We start from the raw sequence: 19,138 nt of genomic DNA, 5'->3' as shown, positions 1-19,138 counted from the left end.
ACAGTTAGGTTTAAGTTACACTGACTGTTTGAGGTTGAATGAATGTAGAACATTAAAGGCATACTTCTACATCCTTGTGAATGGCTCTGTATTTGTTTTGTGTCAGTTTCTTGTATGTAGTTACCAGACCACAAAATTGCCTGTTTTTCTCTCATTACAAAACACATTTCAAAAATTATATTTTTTGTTTGTCATCACAACCTCATAAGGCCATAAAGTTTCCAGTTTCCAACCAAAGCGCTTGTCCACATCTGGGAGATGAATTCCTTCCTCCTTCATTATCTCTGCTCAGTGCCTCAGTGGAGGCTGCACGTAGATAAACTACTCACAGGCAAATGTATGCAGAATGGCTCTAATTAAACTGCAAATGGTTGTTATTTGGTTCAATGACAGCGAGTTTGGCACTGGACCAGCGCCACACTGTCTGCAGACAATGCTGCTTTCTGATTGGATGTGAGGCCTCGAACATATTTCAATAAATCAAGCGATATTCTACAGAGCTCAAGGCAAATATTTCTGCATAGATGCAAACGTATCTTGTCTGTGGTCACTGACACAGACCAACTTCCAACTTCCTTTGGGAGATGAGTTAATATATATGTGTGTATATATATATATATATGTGTGTGTGTGTATATATATATATATATTACTTGGTATAAAACAATAAAAGTAAAAAAGAGAAAAATGAGTCTCCATTTCCTCATATAATCTGATTTATTATTTATTAGTGTTTTTATTAGGATTATGGATTAAAAACAGATGTGATGAGAATAAGTGTGTTTATCTGTGTGCGTGAGTGCGTGAGTGTGTGTGTGTGTGTGCGTGAGTTTGAGTGTAAATGTGCACCAACCTCATCCAGTGAGTCGCTGAGGAGTTGTGCTCGTCGTACTTTAATGTTGAGGAACAGAAGGTTCATGTCCACTCTCTGCCTGCGAGAAACCTTACTGACCAGGCTTTGCTGTGAAACACACACACGCACACACACACACACACACACACACACCTTAGAGTTGAGGCTGGAATTAGATTTAAGTTAGGGTTGTGATAGTGATAGTGCAGTGTGTCTGTGTTTTTGTGTATATGTTTGTGTTTGTGTGTGTGTGTGTGTGTGTGTGTGTGTCTCACCCTGGCCTGACTTATCATCTGTTGCTCAGAGTCTTTCTGAATGATGGCTTTCTTCACCACAGTCGAGAGGATGAAGGGAAACTGACAGAAGGAAAACCTGAGAAAGTGCGAAAAGAAACACGAAAAGTTAATAACCCTGAAAAGGTATTTCTTAATCTGTTTTGCTACCATCAGTTTCACAAATATATATTTCTTTAAAGACTACAGAATGAAAACACTTTGTTCCAGATCAACTCTCAAAACTCTTTTAAAATTATAGGCTATATCCAATCGAGCAGGCAGTGAAACCGACACCCTCTGAGCTCGACATGAGCAGAATTCCCAAGCGCAGCAGCCAGGGACTTTTAGAGCCGATTATTTGAACTGTACACTCTTCATCCATTTCCTTTATCAGACGTTAACGAGCCGCGACGCAGCGTGAAGCAGACTTCACGGCTTCTGAAAGTGTTTCCATGGTTCTGGATAAACTGCAGCTGTGGGAATGTGACTTTGTCTCTGCTCAGGAGGAGATGCTCAGTCAGACTTCCAGGAATCTTCAGAAGGAGCAAACATTGCTCTTGGTCACGGCTAGTGCTTAGTCAAGCTGATGTGCTGTCACATCTGTTAGCGTTTCTGGTCCGTATTAGCAGGCGAGACCAGAGACACCATCCCTGGGAAAAGTCACTACTCGCTGTCTGATCCACTGCTCCGCCATTCATCCATTCATCCATTTACATTTAGTGAGTATAAGCCAACTTCTTGCGCTGATTATTTACTGCTGAGGATTTGCTGCTATTCTCTGTTTCATATTATTGAACTGAACTGCATTAAACTACATTTCATTTGGGTTTTGGGCGGTTGGTTTGCCAAAGCAAGCAACTTGAAGACATCACTACAAGCGGCCATGTTTCGCTATTGTGCAACAATTTATAATCTAAACAGTCAAATATTTAATATTTTTCTTGCACATTCATGCTGAATGACCTTTCACAGTTGTGGTGATTCATAATTTTTGAAGAACCTGTTTTATTGACTGTTTTATGCCATCACTGACTGCTGACTTCTCACTCCTCCTAACCTGCTGGTCAGGGTCGCATGGCATCTGCTTCAGTTTGGCATCTCAGAACTAAAGGCTTTCGACAACCATAGAAAAGTTTGGTCTGGTTTTGAACCAGAGCACCCGCTGATTAATTCCATACTTGATATGTTCTGAATGAATGAATAATGAATTAATCCCCAAGAATTTTATTGAAACAGTTACAGTATACAACACGTTTAAAACCTGTTGTCTATGCAACTGGAGTCAAGAATTACAAACACGCTAGGAGGACCAAACTGTAACAAATATTTTAATGAATTTAAAACTCTAAATAAATATCTTGCAAGGCTTATGGTGGTTAGAGATTAAGGTTAGGCTATGTTAAGGTGCAGCAGAGATTACCTGGCAGAGATCTTCAGTCTACTGAGGGCATTTTACTAGCTGATTGATGAAAACAAGCATTCATTTCCAATTAAAAGCTTACTTTTAATTATAAAATCAGTGCACATCAACTCAAAAACTGGGCGGGTGCTTTTTTTGCTCAAAAAGAAAACTCTGCACCAAGATGATCCAAATTTGATCCAAAAATCAAAAGTGGACTGACTCAGGTTTCTGAGTTTACTTCTACAAGGCTCTGCCTCTAACTTCACCCAGCAACACAATCTGAAGCTCCCTGATTGGATGTTTTTTGCAGCAAGTTGACCTCTCCCCCAAAGTTGTTACAAACACAGTCATGCAACTTTTTAAATATTTACTGGGTGAAAATTTTCTATCACAAATCAAACAATAATTCTGTCAATGTGGCATGATTTGGTTTTACTTTACCAGGCATGAGAGCCACTGAAGTCACTTTACTATTTAAACTGTATCCACAAAGAGACAAAGAGACTGGCAGACATCTGACCTATTTGAGTTGCCGTAGTTCTGCCAGGTCCTGTACTCCTCCATGAAGTCTATGTGCTCCAGAGTGATGTTGTAGAAGTCGGTGAAAGGCATGATGGGAGGTGAGGAAACACTGTTGGCTGCGTCTGAGGAGAGGGAAGTGTGACAAAATAATCTGTGGCTTGTACATCATTGTACTGCATACAATAAATACAGGCTTTAGCAAGCTGTTACAGTGATGTAAGTGTGTGTGTGTGTGTGTGTGTGTGTGTGTGTGTGTGAGACTCACTGAACAGGCCGAGCACTTTGGTCGCAGAGGGAATCCACCAGGAGCACTTGGCCAGAGGAGGAAGTTCGTCAGGTTCTGCAGGAAACAGTCGGGTGGAGATGAACTGCAGGAGGCGCTCTACCAGCTGCCTGAAACGCCTCGCCGACAGCCTGAGACACACACACACATACACAAAGTTAATATTAGTTACCATCAGCATCATGACAGAGTCAAAACTGCACAAATTGCACATACCCTGAAATATAACATGCACAAAAATAGACACTCACACTTCAAGAGAGGGGAAAAAATAGCAGCGCTGGATGGAGAAATTGGGTTTTTGGATCTGAGCGGGACCAAGCAGAACTTGTAATTTGAAGCAGCTCGCTTGTAAATCATTACCACAAACAGGGCGCATTTTTCAGGGCTCCTTATTCCGGCTGAGAGAGACGCACAGAAGCTGGCTTACACTGGTAGGCGTGTGTGTGTCAAGTTTTAAAAGCTGCAAGATTTTATAAAACTGTCTGGAAGTGGATTATGTTTTGGAAAAGTTAGGAACGACATGATGAAACACCATGGAGACACAGTTGCAGAGTTCTAAATCTGAAAAATGTTTTAAACTGACCGGACACCAGGTTTAGAAATGAAGGCGCCAGTGTCTCCTCACTGGCTCACCAAGTCTCTGCCAATTTGATGCCTAAATGCCATTTTAGTGCAGATATTAAAGTGATCTTTAATTTGGTCACAACACAAACACTAATACTAATACTAATAAAATACTTACAATACATACAAAATCATTACCTAAAAAGTGTGTATGATCAAAGGATAAGCAAACAAAACCAAGAATTTGATGCAAACTCTTCATACTTCATAGTTTTCAATAATTGGTACCACTTACAGAATTCAAATGACAATCAAAATTTCCTGATAATAGAGGAAATTCATTCTTATTTTCATTTTTAGCATTAGCCTCTGATAGTGTTTCTTCCAGGCTGAGAGGTGATGCCACACAGGTCACACAACCGCAGTAATATATGCTAAAAATGAATATGTAGAAGACTTGAACAGGGTGAACATGTCTCTGTTATTACTGCTGCATGACTCCCCCTTCTCAGAGTAGAGGAGGAAAACAAAGATGGTGAAGCAGATCACACTGGTTGCTAAAAAGAATGCAACTGCTGCAGTTTGTCAGAATTTGGGGTTTGTACCAAAGGACAAGAGACATTCATCAGAGCTGGAGGCTGTCTGTGATATTTGCATGAGGGAAGTGAGCCAGAGCAAAGTCTCTCCAGAGTTTCCATAGGTGGAAACTCTTTAAATTTACGTTCCCATCATACAATCAATCACATGCTAACCCTGCTGCAAAGACGAGATGACAAGACCCAATCCGCCTACACATCCTGAAGTTATTTACAGAGCCCCAAATCACAAATCCCTAAGAAGACTTTAAAACATGCAAAATATACCACTATCCTTAGGCTCGGTTTAGGTGAGGAAAAGCATTGAAAGATAATAGAGCATCAATACAAATACAAAAATACAGATAATGTGGCTTTGCTTTGATCACTCTGCATAAGGACATGATTTCCTTTTTCATTTCAGTGACACTTTAAAGGTTTAAAACTGCTGCCGGATGGAATCACAGAAATAGATGACAGTTGGAAGAAAAATACAAAAAAGGTCCCATATTCTGCTCAGTCAAGTTCACACTGGTAGTTGGAGGTCCTAATAGAACAGGTTACATGGTTTCAATGTTCAAAAAGACATCAAAGTTTGTCACATACACATTCACGTTCACATTCACAGTTACACACTTACTTTTTGAGCCAGTGAACCAGGAAGTGGTGGTCAGCCTCAGACAGAGCAGCAATTTGCCTCAGCAGGTGAGCGTAGATCACGTAGGTGCTGGTGCTCGAGTACTGGGGGTTCTGCTCACACACACACACACACACACACACACACACACACACACAGAGCAGAATACATCATATTGTGACAACATATATTTGGTGTTAAAACCTCTAAACTGAGACACAGCTGGTGACTTTGGAACACAACTTGGAGTTTTTACATTTTAGGACAAAAAGTCTCCGCATTCAAGCCTCGAAGGTTTTCATTGTGGATGCCTGCGTAATTAAAAGATAACGGCACTTTACTACAACTTGACTCTTATTTTTGTATGAACATTTTACTCATCTAGTTAATAACTGAGATGAGAACACTTGTCTGCAAAAATGAGGTCAGATCGGTCAAAAGACAAGAAATAAAATGGATCCTGTCAGACTTTATTATAGTATTTTAATGTCTCAGTAATTTACTTGGTTTTAATTGAAAGAACTGTGGTTCAGTTCTTTAGGAGAGACTCGAGCTGGATTTAAATGGCTGTTTTCTGCAAAGTCCAGGCTTTGAGAACATGAGGTTCTGGCTGTTAGACTGATGTTTGGATGCAATGAAAAGCAATAACACATGACACAATAAGTGAGATAATCCCAAAGAGCTCCCATTACTCTTTACATGTTTGCAACGCGGAGATGAAGAGTGAGGGAAAGGGAAGAGCTCAAAGTGTAGCTTGCAAAGCCTTTAAAGGAGGGAGAGTCATCATCAGACAGGAAACCAGCAGTCCTCAACTCCAACATGACCTCACCCTATCCCGATCTGTGTGTGTGTGTGTGTGTGTGCGGTTGTGTTCTCCTGAGAGTTGGAAGATGAGGCGAGTCCTCAAAGTCAAATGGGACAAAATCAGACAGTTGGCTTGTGTGTGTGTGTGTGTGTGTGTGTGTGTGTGTGTGTGTGTGTGTGTGTGTGTGTTGATGGAGCGTGGAACCACAGTGGAACTACTGTAGATTCCTGTCTTTATCTGATTCTAATTCCCAAAACCATATAAGGAAATCAGACTGGAGAAAGAGAGAGAGAGAGAAGGGGAGAAATAGAGGGAGAGAGTTCTCTCTGTCTCCATCTCAGAGGGAGAGGCAGAGGGACCGAGGGAAAGAGAGAGAGGGAGAGAGAGAGATCAAAAATAGGATCAAATAGGATCCAAGAGAGGAACTCACAAGCAGAAAATGAAGGCAGAATAAGAAAGAGAGGGAGAGATTTCTGCCTACCGGCACTAATGGGAAAACAAAAAAGATGTTAAAGAAAAAAACAGTGTGGGAGAAAAAGGCAAGAAAGAATAAAAAACAGTTGTTGTTTGGCCGAAGTGTTGCATAAAGATAAAAGTGCACATATATCCCAAAGTTTCACTTAAAGTATGGATGCCCTGAGCTGAGCGGCACAATTAGGACCAGGATCATTTATGGATCAGCTCTACAAACGAATCCACTTGTGATCCTGTTTATTGCGACCCCGAGGATCCTCCAGCTGACACCCAGCATGGACATCTAGTGAAACACAGCTGCAAATTAATGCTATTGATTATTGACAGCTGGCATCTGTAAGCTACACTGAAAAAAACGTTGCTCCTGATTAAAAAAAGGTTTATTTTGTCTCAGTTTCTATGACATTTCTTAGGTGGACCACACATTTAAGAGCTGCTATTGGTGGCATTTTTGTGGGCTTGTGGTGCTGAAGTGAAACACTAATAAACTACAGCCTTGGAACAGAGCCTTCTTCAACAGTATTGTGGGGCTCACGTCATATGTTTATGTGTATGGCTTTTAGTGGCCTTTAATGAACATAAGCCCTGGACATTCACAGGCTAAACATCGCAGTGATGATTGCACATGATGACAGAGAGGACTGAACAATGAAGACATTTTTAGACAGCAGAGATGACAACTACAACGCTGAATGTATGCTCTGATGAGGCTTAGCTATTAAAGTGATTTACTGCCTATATCTAAGTGTGCAGAAACGTTTTTCATTGTTGAAAAAATGACTTCAGAAGAGAGCGTTGGTGAGTTACATGGACGAAACCAACTGTATTTCTTTTTTTAAATTGCCAAGGTTTCAGTTTCTAATGGCAACTGCTGTGGTTGACGCCACTTTATTCAAACATTTCTTGAAAACTGCTAAATTGCGCACAGGGTACATTAAAGGGACAGCTAGGATTTTTTTTAATGTAAGGTTGTATAAGGTATATTAGGGCAGCAGGAAAACATTTTAGCCACCAAACAAAAAAGTAAGTTATATTCAGCTTATGTTCACCGCTTTACCTTCCATCAGACAGCCCTCTCTGATGGGGTACTGAAGCCATTTATCATTCTATTCAAAGCTGCCAGACTCCTTTGAAAAAAGAATACATTAATTTTACCTCACAGAACATGGAAGCTGGAAGTCTTGTTGCTGTGCCTTTGGTGTTTTAGCACATTAGTATGGATATGACCTAACCCTTTAAAATGCCAAGGTCACACAATAACACAAAATGAGGTCTGGTGACTTTGAAGAGAGGATGGATATAACGGGTTGAGGTGGTGAGAATATTTTAAATATAGCGTACATTTAACCTAAATCTGTTTTCCTGCTGCCCTGTGTCCACAGCAGTACTTTGTTTAGTGTCTGTGCTGGGATTCCTGCCTATTTCTCCAAACTGGGGAGTGCCAACTGCCATCTACTGTAGGTAATAAACTGACTATGGATAAGTGACTAAAAATCCAAACTATCCCTTTAACATACAGGTCATTTCAGCAACAATTATGAAGCTACATAAATTGTTAACACTGCTCTGTAGCGTTCTTTGCCTCTGCTCGCCTTTGTTGCAAACCCTTTATTTTCATATAAGGAAACACTGGATTGTCTTTACTGTGTCTCAGAGATCTTCAGTCTCACCTGAACAAGAATGAAATAAGCTCGCAGGTCATCTTTTGTCCGGGGCCTGAGAACAGAACACACACAAACCAGAACCTGTCACACAAAAAATTTGATGCCCTGCAACAAAACGCACCAAAGCCGAGTTAGGCCAGCGATGTCTTCCTGCTGAACCAGGTCAAGGTCACACTCTGACTACTGAAGGCAAGAAAATTCACAAACATTTTGGAATATCTTAAATCTAACATGCAGTTTTCAGACGCAGAGTTCAATTGCGTATCAATCACATGAATTTAAATCCAAATGATCTGATTTGAGTTTGGAAATTACATTCAAGCTGAGAGAGATCAGGTAGAAAATACATTTTAGCGAGTGGATCGTGAAAATGCAGTGTTCTCACCCTTTCCACTCCCTCAGCAGGCTGTTGATGATGCCTTTCAACACTGACTTCTGGATGTCCTGAGGCTAAACACACACAGCAAAACATATTCAGCGTCCAAAACACAAAGAATCGGAAGGTTGAGTCAACATTCCCGAACGTCTGAGAGAAAAAGAAACACTGGCCAGTGACCTCAGTGTTTATCTAACCTTTGCTCCACCAGAAAGGTCACTTAAGAACACAGAAGTGTTTACAAGGACGACCTGAGGTGTTTTGTGTTTGAAAAGTTGCTTTTATTCACTGAAATGAAAACGAAAATGTTTTGTTCCTTTGTGTTTTTGGATGCCATTAATGAGCATCACCTGTGCAGACCAGGTATAAATATACAGTTTTCATCCCAAAACCCTAACATAATGTTAAAGGTGTACGTTTGAAATGAATGTCGAGTGGCCTCGAGTAGATGTGGAAATGAGTAGATGCGGTCTTGTTGCTTACTGTGCTGAGCAGTGCGTCGTAAACAGCGTTGACAAACTTGGCGTTGACTCCTGAGTCGTCTATGGTGTTAAACGACCCATTCGCCTCTCGCTGGGAAAGGAGAGAGGAGGGTGGCAGGGAAGAAAATGAGGACAAAACGGGAAGGAGAGAGCATGAGAAAAAAGGAGGAAAACAGCAGAGGAAAAAAATGCTTTCCCATCGTAAAGCAGTTATGGCGTCTGGGGAAATTTTAACAGCATCTAAAACAGTTTTCTCACAACAGGCATGCTGCTGAGAGCCAGGCTCTGCGGGCCTGTGTTTATGTGTTCTACCTTGAAGGCAGCGTTGATTTCTATGAAGGAGTCGAAGGTGGTCAGGTAGAACTCTCGGACCTCCCTCCAGTCGCCTGATTGGATGGCACGCTCCATGTCCTCCCTGGTAACACAAGCGTACACACACACACACACACACACACACACACACACACGATGCTTAATAATACAACCCAGACCAGGATCCAAAATAACTCTTAGTATTTGTTTTAATGTATTTCGCGCATCAAACAGGAGGGGGGGGGGGGGGGGGGGGGGGGGGGGTTGCTTTATGGCGGTTTTGGGTCCAAGTTCAGAGATTGGAAACTCACTGAAACTCCTTGGTGGTCTTGGTACGAAGGGGGATGACGGGGTCGGAGGGGAAGGGAGCTTTGACCTCTGGGGGAAGAGTGTCAATGGAGAGCCGCTGCTTTTGACGAACATCACTGCAGATCGGAGGCAGCTCTCTCCCTGAGTTTGAGAGAAAGAGAAAGACGATTAACTAACATTAACTATACTTCCTACAGAGCAGGAGTCTATGGGATATCGTATGTAAAGTTTATTTTAGCTCCGGAGACTTGCACAGCCCTCTGATAATACTGAATACTGATATTCCTGACACTGATTACACTGATTGAAGTTCTGACTTTGATAGTTTTTACAACAGCAGTGATCATCTGTGCAAAAAAAAAAAGGTTTTTATGTTATTTATCCTGAAAAATAAATCAGCATATATATGCATCGAGCTTTCTGAGCTACAGTAGCTCTGACTGAGACAATACATACATGGATTTCAGATGAGAACATCAGCTGGATGAGAAGGTTAATCAGACTCGTAATAATTAACAAGAAGTCAGTTCAATAAAAGTTCATAATTCAGTTGGTTAAAAGGTCATAACCAGTCGATGCTGAATGTAGTCTAAAGGTTAAAAATGCAGTTTCCTGTTTGGACTTTAATGCAGACAAATACCTATTTGTACAAGAGCCAAACTACATATTTGGAGAACCAGACAGGATTTGAACCATCAACCTCTCTGTTACCAAACCTGACCCTTATGAGCTATTGGAGAGTCTCACACACAGAGAATGGATAGAGAGATGGTGAGAACATCAACCAGACAAGAATGCTATTAAATACGTTATGAGATATTAATTTACTATACGGTCTAATTCTACACATTTATACATAGAAATGTAAAGTTTACTGGCTGCCATCATTTAACATTATTTAGTCCTTTTGTGACTGACAACATGTTTCACTCACACTGGACACTGAAAAACTGTTTATAACTCAATTCTAAATTAATACAGCAATCAAAGTACACTCTTCTGCTTCTGCTTTGATAGAAACATCAAAGTACTGATGGCTGCTAATAGCAGATCTGCAGCTTTACTGTAGAACTTTACTGTAAATCAGAGACCGAGAGAAAAAGGCAAAATGTGCTTTCAGCAAGGGAAAGACTGTTTCTATTCAGAAACATGTAAAGGTGTAGAGATTACAAAGCAATACAAAGAAAGGAGGACAGACAGCAAAACAGAGCCAGACTGACAGACACAATACGCACACATGCACAAACGATAGCTATTAGCCTCAATCAGCGTGTAACCACAGACGCCAGGCTGCACTATGTGACCATACACTTTCCCAAAATGTACAAACACACACACACATACACATGTTCACCCATCCTCCCACACTTCTGTCCATCCATCCATTCTGTTTATAATTAGCCTCCTATTGTATCCATCCCCACAGTGACAACGGTCTCCAGCAGGCCGGTCCAGGTGCATTGTGGGAGCTCATTCTGTGGGCGTGGACAGATTGCTCAAGCAGGAGATAAAAGGGACACAAGTGCAGAGGCGGACAATGATGATGTGATCAGGTGTCACATCACAGGAATCCCGATGTTTCTTTTTGTGCAAACAGTGGAGGAGCCACAGCAGTAAAGTTTGTCCTGAGGGTGGCGCTACAGAATGAGGTCACGGGGTCATCGGAGTTAAAAGAGTAGCAGAAATGTGTTCAGGAAAATTCATGTGAACCTATGTGGTAAACTGGAAAAGTTCTGTGTATAAGAAATATACAGTCTGTTAGTAGTGAGGTTGGAATAAAGTGTTATTGTATTGTTTACTGGTATGTTTGGAATCCATTATCCATATTTTTTTTACAGAGCATCTTATTATCCAACCCTTAACAAGTTTCAATTTATCAATAATTCTTTGTTTAACTCTACTGTCAAATAAAGAACATCGTTTGTTTGAAAATCCTTCGTCAAGATTTATGCCGAAACGTCAGTGTCACATGACCATACCATGACAAAAAAGGCATTTTAATTGTTCATAAAAAGAGTGTTTTTTTGTGTTTTTAATGCCTACATTTTTCTTTATCCAAACCGCACATCAAACTACCTTAATTTAAGTCCAGGAAGCACTCCTACCCGAACATTTTCAATGAATATAAATTATCATAATAGCTGAGTGCCTCTCACAGTGTGTGCTAAGCTGTGTGAAAAAGGAAGGCAATTCTAAGCAGTAAACAATAAATATTCACACCACATTTCAAGGAAATTTAGCCATTAACCTTCTATACACTTTGTCATGGATCAAAGTGCTGACGGTGGCAATGCAGAGAGAATTAGATGGTGACCAAAAAAGAAATCACCCCCTGGGGACCATGAATATCCAGCATGTTTCATAGCCACCTGGTCGTGAAATGTGTTAATTGGACGTTTAGGTGATGGGAGCTCCTAACCTCTCGCCCGGCCACCACTGCACTCTTGCCCTCCCTCCTTCTCAATCACTGTTTCCTAATTACTTCAGCTTTGTCAGCTTGTGCGTCACCCAATTTAGTCCTGACAGCAGCAAACCTCGGTCGTCATGACACCCTTTAATCAAAAGAGTCACCTTCAAGACCTTCAAAACCTCCAAGGACATCCTCCTCCCTCTCCTCCTTTTTTCTTTCATCAAAGTTTACTTGAACAAAGCCCTTTGATTTCATTTGACGAGAGGGAAGAGGACAACCTTGTTACCTCCCTGAAGTGTTGTCATCAAGTGCCACACATTAATTCATGTTATTGTTGCTGAGCTTCAATGACTGGAGCAGTCAACAAACATAAGACTCAACATGAGCCACTTACTTTTGCTTACAAAAGGCAACATGTTTATTATAAGAAAAGTCCTTATTGGGGTTACTTTTTAAATTTACAAAACAGCAGCAGATAAAACTCAGGCTCCGTCACAAGTATACGATTTGCCAGCGTGTTTGAGTCGAGGTGGCAAGGAGACCCTGCAGCATGTGCATCCTGATCATTTTAACCATTTACGCCTGACATCAAAATGCAATCTCTATCTGATTAAGTCATTTGGAACTAACTCACATTGTGATCAGATCTCAACCAGGATGAAATCCATACAAGCTGATCACACACTCAGGAAAAAAAAAATAAATCTGCCCAACAAGATGAAAGATGCTAGTCCATGAAACTGGTTCTCTTGTCCAACCATGTCTGCCTGACTAACGTGCATATTGAGTTCCAATCACAGTATGAAATAACCTGAACATACCGTGAACATGAACATATCAGTCATATCAACATTTTATTTGGTTTTATGGAACATTAATTGAAAAACGTTGGCTTCCCGTTTTTTTTTAACATTAGCTACATAAAAACTATGAAAATACCCTCAGAAATAATAACAATAAGAACATTCTCCAAACATTTTAGGGAGTAAAATGAAAATTGAACCAGTTTTGCTGTTATTCTAGTTCGTTTCCAATCACTGTATCCTGCTGCACTGCCCCTGTTTTCCTGCTGAGACCAACAAGCTGGATTTTGATGCCAGTGTTTCTAGAAAAGGTGTTATTGTTTTCTGATCCAGAAATGAAACTCTGCTGAGCTCAAACTCAGCACACAAAACCATATTTGACAATATTAAAAGGAAATACAAACCTCCTGTAATACTTTACAGATGAAATTGCAAATTGTGATGATTATCCAGCGGGCCGGACAACTGTAACAGGCCAGAGGAATGCTACGCTATCTTGTGTGTGTGTGTGTGTGTGTGTGTGTGTGTGTGGAGTGTTTTCACTTTCATATGGTTTTCATTTGGGGTGGAGGTTTGCATAATTATTCTGGCATCAGTAGCCGTGGTGACAAAGCGGGCTGGTGAGCACTCCACTGGGTCTGCGTTCTCACGGCAGTCAGAAATAACCTCGCCTTTAACAGGAAGCAACATTTCCTTTAATGTCAAAACGCTGAAGATGAATAAATAATATCGCTGCTGTCAAGAACCTCACGACATGTGTCATCTTGATTTTTTTTTTTTACCTCACACCTCTTTTCTCTGATGCACTGACTGCATAACTGATATTTTACATTTCACTAAATTCCCTTCTCTAATGCTTTATTTTAGGAGAACTGAATCTACCGAGAACACAAGTAAACTTTTATTTTGAAAATAGGATTCTGAGCACGGAGAATACCAAAACACTATTCAACAGAGAATCTCGAATGTCTGGCCGCTGATTGATTTCAGCTACTGAACCTACTCGAACCATGAAGGAAAAATAGCAGAAAATTGAGAAAAGAAGCTAAAACTGTAAGTCGCCCGAGACCTGAATCGCCCCATAAAAATGGTTGTAACTATCTAAATTAGTGTGGTCCTGTGATTTTCTGCATATAGCCAGTATTAAAATGCACGGTCATCAACTGGAAAACATGAACAGCTTTTCTTCTTCTTCTTCTTCCCTCTCTTTTCTGAAAACCTTCCATTTTGGGTTGCTGCTCCGATGTCGTTGCTAGCGGCTGAACATAAACAGAGTCTGAACACATACATCAAGCATACTGTAAACAGAGGAAGTAACACATCATTACATCCTAGACGGAGACAGAGAGCACAGTGTCTCAGAGAACAAAGACAGTCAGAAAGTGAACACACCACGCTGAATGTTACTGGTAACATTTGCTTTGAAATCAACTTATATGGAGGCGAGGAAAGGACTGCGCTGGGATGTAAGAAAGAGCTGACCTTGTTGCACAACTTCAAGTCAAAAGTCCACATAGTACAAGTGAAATTCAATTAAAACATTTCACGTTACACTGCAAACATGCAGTTGTGTCCTTTTGACAGGACACAACATCCTGCACACACACGAGAAGATCCACAAGGTCAAAAGATGCCATTGAAGTGCACGTTTTTTTTCTCCTTTAACCCTTCAGAGTCTGGGGTAAAATGGCGTTTTTTACTACTTTTCATTTTACCTTTGTGTTTCCCATTAAAACTGCTCAGCTTGCCTTTCTTTGTGTCTTTCTTTTCAGCACAACCTCACCTATGTGATTCTACAAGTATTCATTTATTTTGACATAATATATGGACACACTGTATGTAAAAGTGCAAAAGAAACACAAAATCCGAGTAGGAACTAGTTGGATCTTTGGAGGAGCGGGGGTCTGCGCGGACACCTCCTCTCGTTCGTCTTCACGCGCAGCATCCACTTCATCCTCTGAAAGTCTTCCTCAGAATCAGAACGTTCTTCCCCAGATTCAGCATCTTCTAACTCGTAGAAGAGCTGTAGTGCGCGACTTCGGCTCTTCATAAATTTAGTCTTAATAGGCCGATGGACAAAATGTGTCCGCTTTCCGACAGTCTTTGAATTGAGCACCTGCGTGCTTGTGTCACAGCTTTACGTTTTCAAACGTGCGACATGTGACTTTGACGCCGTGTGGCGGTCCTAGACTCCGAAGGGTTAATCTGATTTGGGAAACGTATGACAATTAAGTTTTTTTTTGATTTTTAAGGCAGAACATCCAACTGAAATTTAGAGTAAGAAAAAGGGCACTTGTCTCTTCCGATCAACAGTGTTTCGGCTCCAGTCACGGAAAAAAAGGTAAGAGCTGACAATGTGCCCTTACAACACATCAGGCTTAACTCTGCTCTGTTCCAACAAACGATGATGAACTTACCATGTCTGAGCCACGGGCTGCCGGTCAGGGTGCCCGTCATGCCGCCAGCCAAACCCCGCCCCCCTGCTTCCCTCCGCTGGCTTAGCGTGGAGATGAAGGTGCCCAGAGACGGAAACGGCTGCTTCGTTCCTCGCCCCAAACCCTGGTGCAAGGAAGATGGCATCATCACCAACAGAAACAGACAAGAATTTCCTCTTGTACATTTTGTATGTTAAAGACGTTTGAGGAACACCAACACTAAACGGCTCGTGAAAAAAAAAACCTCACATCACCATCGTTGGAAAAAGTTGGTGGCTGAGCAGGTAAAGAGCATACACTAAGGGAGAAGACTGCAGCAAAACTTACAACTGAGAGTAAAAGTTGTCTAATCTTCAGCCTGACAACAATATTGTGGCTGACATCTCTTGATCTGTCCTTCCTTCAGTAAGAGGGTCATACTGGGCTGGAGCCTGTCGGTTGCGGGGCTGACACGTAGAGACAGACATTCACACTCACATTCACACCTACGGGCCTTTTAGAGTCTCCAGATAACCTAACCTGCACGTGTTTGAACTGTGGGAGGAAACAGGAGCACTCTGAGAAAACTCACATGGGCCCAGGAAGAACATGCACAGCACACAGAAAGGCCCCGGCCGGCCAACAGAGCCCAGAGCCTTCTTGCTGTGAGGTGGCAGCGCTAACCACTGCACCACTGGGCCGCCCCTGTAACAGACCGCCAAGCCTGTGATGTATATACAGACTTTATATATATTATTAGATCATTATATATATACTTTTTACATTCAGGAAACTTTTCGTTTGTTAAAGAGTTATTTAAGATATATATTTATTTTTTGTATATTTCATACAAATGGGGTTTGAAGTGCTTCAGAAGTTGATTTTTGGGACAGAATATTTTACAGTTTAACAATGACAGCTGGCAGCTTTATTGTCAAATCTATTTAAAATTAGAGAGATAAATATCATTACAGCTTTGCTCGAATAATTTGAAGAAAAAATCTAATCAAATATAAATAAAAGTGCAGCTTTTACAATGTAAATGTTTTGCTGCAATTTACTGCACTGCAAGCCGTTTTCCTTATCCGCCAAGATATTCGCCAATATATCTGCGATATAACTCTGATAAGCCAATTATATCGCTATATTAAACCTGCCGATAACGTAAATAAAAGCACATTCAAAAAGTAGCTTCAGTATTAGAAGCTACAAGTAAAACTAAAATACAATTTGAGCCTCACATGTAGCTGAGAATATGCAACATTTTGCAATCTGTCAGTGATAAAAGCACCAATTTGTAAATGTATTTTGTTTTTCTGAAAAATATTAAATGATAAAAAGCATAAACACCAAGTAGCTACCATCTCCCAGGATAAATTCAGTTAACCGACTCTCTGTATTCTCAGATGTTGAGGTTTCTCACCAGACTGGGAACTTCTTAAATCAATCCAGACTTTCAGCTGCTTTAACAGATAATGACCAAACAACCAAAACTGAGCTACAAAGAGCCTCAACTGCAGGCAGAGGAAAACATGAAGACGAGAGGAAGGAGGGATCAGGGGGGAGGGAGGAGAAAACGGAAATTACAAGACAAAAGGAAAGAGAGAATGAAGGAAAAAAGGGGATATGAGGGTGAGAGGAAAAAAGATGAGAAAAGGGGACTGAGAGAAGGGAGGAGAGGAGGAAGGAGCAGTAGTAGAGAAGTATGTGAAAATAAGACGCAGATGAAGATGAAAGTAGGGGGAAAACAATGATGAGGAATAAAAAGGTGCAAACCAGACAAAAGCATGGAAGATGGAAAATACAGGAGGTGGGAAGAAAAAAGAAATTAATGAATAGATGCAGAGGAGAGGGAAAAGGAGGAGGGATGAGAGGTAAAGGAAGAGGAGGTGGAGACATCAACAGATGCACAGCAGCCGCTCCTGACAGCAGCAAACACACACACACATGCACACACACACACACACAAACAATCCAGCAGCGATGTGTTCAGGGGCTGCAGAACAGAAGGAGCAGGAAGACTGTTAATCTACCGTTCAAAATGAATCAGTTTCCAAAGAAATGAGGCCCAGAGGAAAAATCTGAACCAAATCCTATTCTTGGCATCAGCACACACACACATACATACATACATACTGACATACACGTCAAACACACATTTTCTACTGTTTCCATGTCATTATATACTTTACTCTCTTGTGCACAGCAACATAGAGAGAACAAACAAAGGACAGTTTGTCTCCAAAGCACCGACCTCAAATGGTTGGTGACGGGTTGTGTTTTCTGAGGAGTTATGAAAAACATACACACACATAAACAGACACAAACACACAGACACACACAAACACATGTGCACATTCATCTCGTGTCTCTGGACAGAAGCTCCACCTCTCCATGCAGAGCGTTAATGAGATTCATAAGGTTCTTCATTCGGATCAGATCAAACACGTTTTGATAACACTGACTGATCGGCACTCAGAACACAGAGTGACCGCACGACCCACAAAAACAGGCGTACTGAAATCATTAAAAAAAAAACATGTCCGTGAAACCAATGAGTTCAAAACAGAGCAACATCTTCAACTGAATGTACAGCGCAGTGGTCGATTTAGGAGAACCTAAATTTACAAGCACCTCATTACTTTCATTTAAGTTTGACTCTGTGCCAGCATAGTATTAGGGCTACATTCCAGAAAAAACTAATCAGAGATTTCAAGAGTTGTAATATCCCAACATTAAAATGGTAATTTGGAGAAAAATGGCGGAATATTATGAGAATAAAGTTGTAATTTTCCGTGCTATTTCAGAAGGGAAATATCAGAAGAGCAGCATGTCGCCTGTGCTAAAATGTTAGCGTAGGTTTCACAAATTAATATGTTCTGGCACATCAGCACCTGCTGTTTTTGACCTCTCTCACCTGTTCTGTTGGTTACTGGAAGCCTAAGAGCCTAATGTTATGATCTTTGATCTTGAAATATTATGACTTTATTCTCTTAAAATTACTACTTTATTCTCACAATGGTACCACTTGAAATGTCCGCTTTTATCCAGGGAATTCTACTGAGTTTGGTGATCTCCTGACTTTTCCTCAACCAAGAGGTTGACATTTGTGCGTCCAAGTCAAATGTATGAAAAACTACTGTATGGACTGCCATGAAAATCGGCACAGATCAACGTTCTCCTCAGGATGGACTGTCTTTTTATTTGGGGCCATCTTCCGATGAAAATTTCTATGTCTAATACTTCGTTTCACGAATACCCCCTTAATTAATTACATTTTTGGTGTTTAGTGCTAACTTGCAAACACATTAAACTAAGACATGGGATGTGGTAAATATAACTGCTAAGCATCAGCATGTCAGCACTGTATTTGTGAGCAGACTTGCTGCTAGCTTGCTGACATTTAGCTCAAATACCACTGTACCAAAATGCAGTGAACTTTTAGTTTGCCTCATCCTTGCACCTAGAAGTGATGTGTGTATAATTACACTCTTTTCTCAGTGAAGCCACGGGGCAGCCACATCGCTTGTCTCTCCTAACTCTTTCATTATCAACGTCACAGCCCCACCCACAGCGGCTGATTGACAGGTGATCTCCGGGAAACGTGAAGCGGAGGCACCACAGTGACCATCACTGGGCAACAAACACAGAGACGACATCCACATCAGTGACAGTTTGGTTTTCTTGAGGAAAAGCCCGTCGACAAGTATTCCTCGTAGTTTTCCTTGGTGAAATGAACACTGACTATGTCCTGGCTCACATCTGACAACAATTAACAGTTTTAGCAGCAGCTTTTAACTCAGTCAGTCTTGTGATGTCAGTTCTGTCCAATTCTTCTTGGTCATTCAAGTCTGAGAGGAAATGCTGTCATCCAGAGAGAAACCACACCAAGAGGAGCTGCACATCTGACTCTTTCTCTCATACACACACACACACACACTTTGCTCAGGCTACTCTACTTTCCCTGTCAGCTGT

General features: G+C 41.1%; 1 protein-coding gene across 1 annotated transcript in view; it reads right to left on the bottom strand.

Annotated features, from left to right (window-relative positions):
• The window catches only part of hectd2 (HECT domain containing 2), a 46,693-nt gene that overhangs the window by 24,379 nt on the left and 3,176 nt on the right, over positions 1-19,138 (bottom strand). The window contains exons 2-12 of the mRNA XM_070841561.1: positions 15,167-15,308; positions 9,539-9,677; positions 9,228-9,330; positions 8,917-9,006; positions 8,443-8,507; positions 8,064-8,109; positions 5,118-5,227; positions 3,318-3,466; positions 3,051-3,174; positions 1,129-1,225; positions 854-961 (exon numbers count right to left, since the gene is read on the bottom strand). Coding sequence (XP_070697662.1) covers positions 854-961; positions 1,129-1,225; positions 3,051-3,174; positions 3,318-3,466; positions 5,118-5,227; positions 8,064-8,109; positions 8,443-8,507; positions 8,917-9,006; positions 9,228-9,330; positions 9,539-9,677; positions 15,167-15,308 — 1,173 coding nt within the window. The remainder of the gene's footprint in view (positions 1-853; positions 962-1,128; positions 1,226-3,050; positions 3,175-3,317; positions 3,467-5,117; positions 5,228-8,063; positions 8,110-8,442; positions 8,508-8,916; positions 9,007-9,227; positions 9,331-9,538; positions 9,678-15,166; positions 15,309-19,138) is intronic.

This window comes from Pempheris klunzingeri, chromosome 12 (assembly GCF_042242105.1).
Source record: "Pempheris klunzingeri isolate RE-2024b chromosome 12, fPemKlu1.hap1, whole genome shotgun sequence".
Lineage (NCBI taxonomy): Eukaryota > Metazoa > Chordata > Actinopteri > Acropomatiformes > Pempheridae > Pempheris > Pempheris klunzingeri.
The sequence above is the reverse complement of the archived record's forward strand: the minus strand, read 5'-3'. Positions and strand labels throughout refer to the sequence as shown.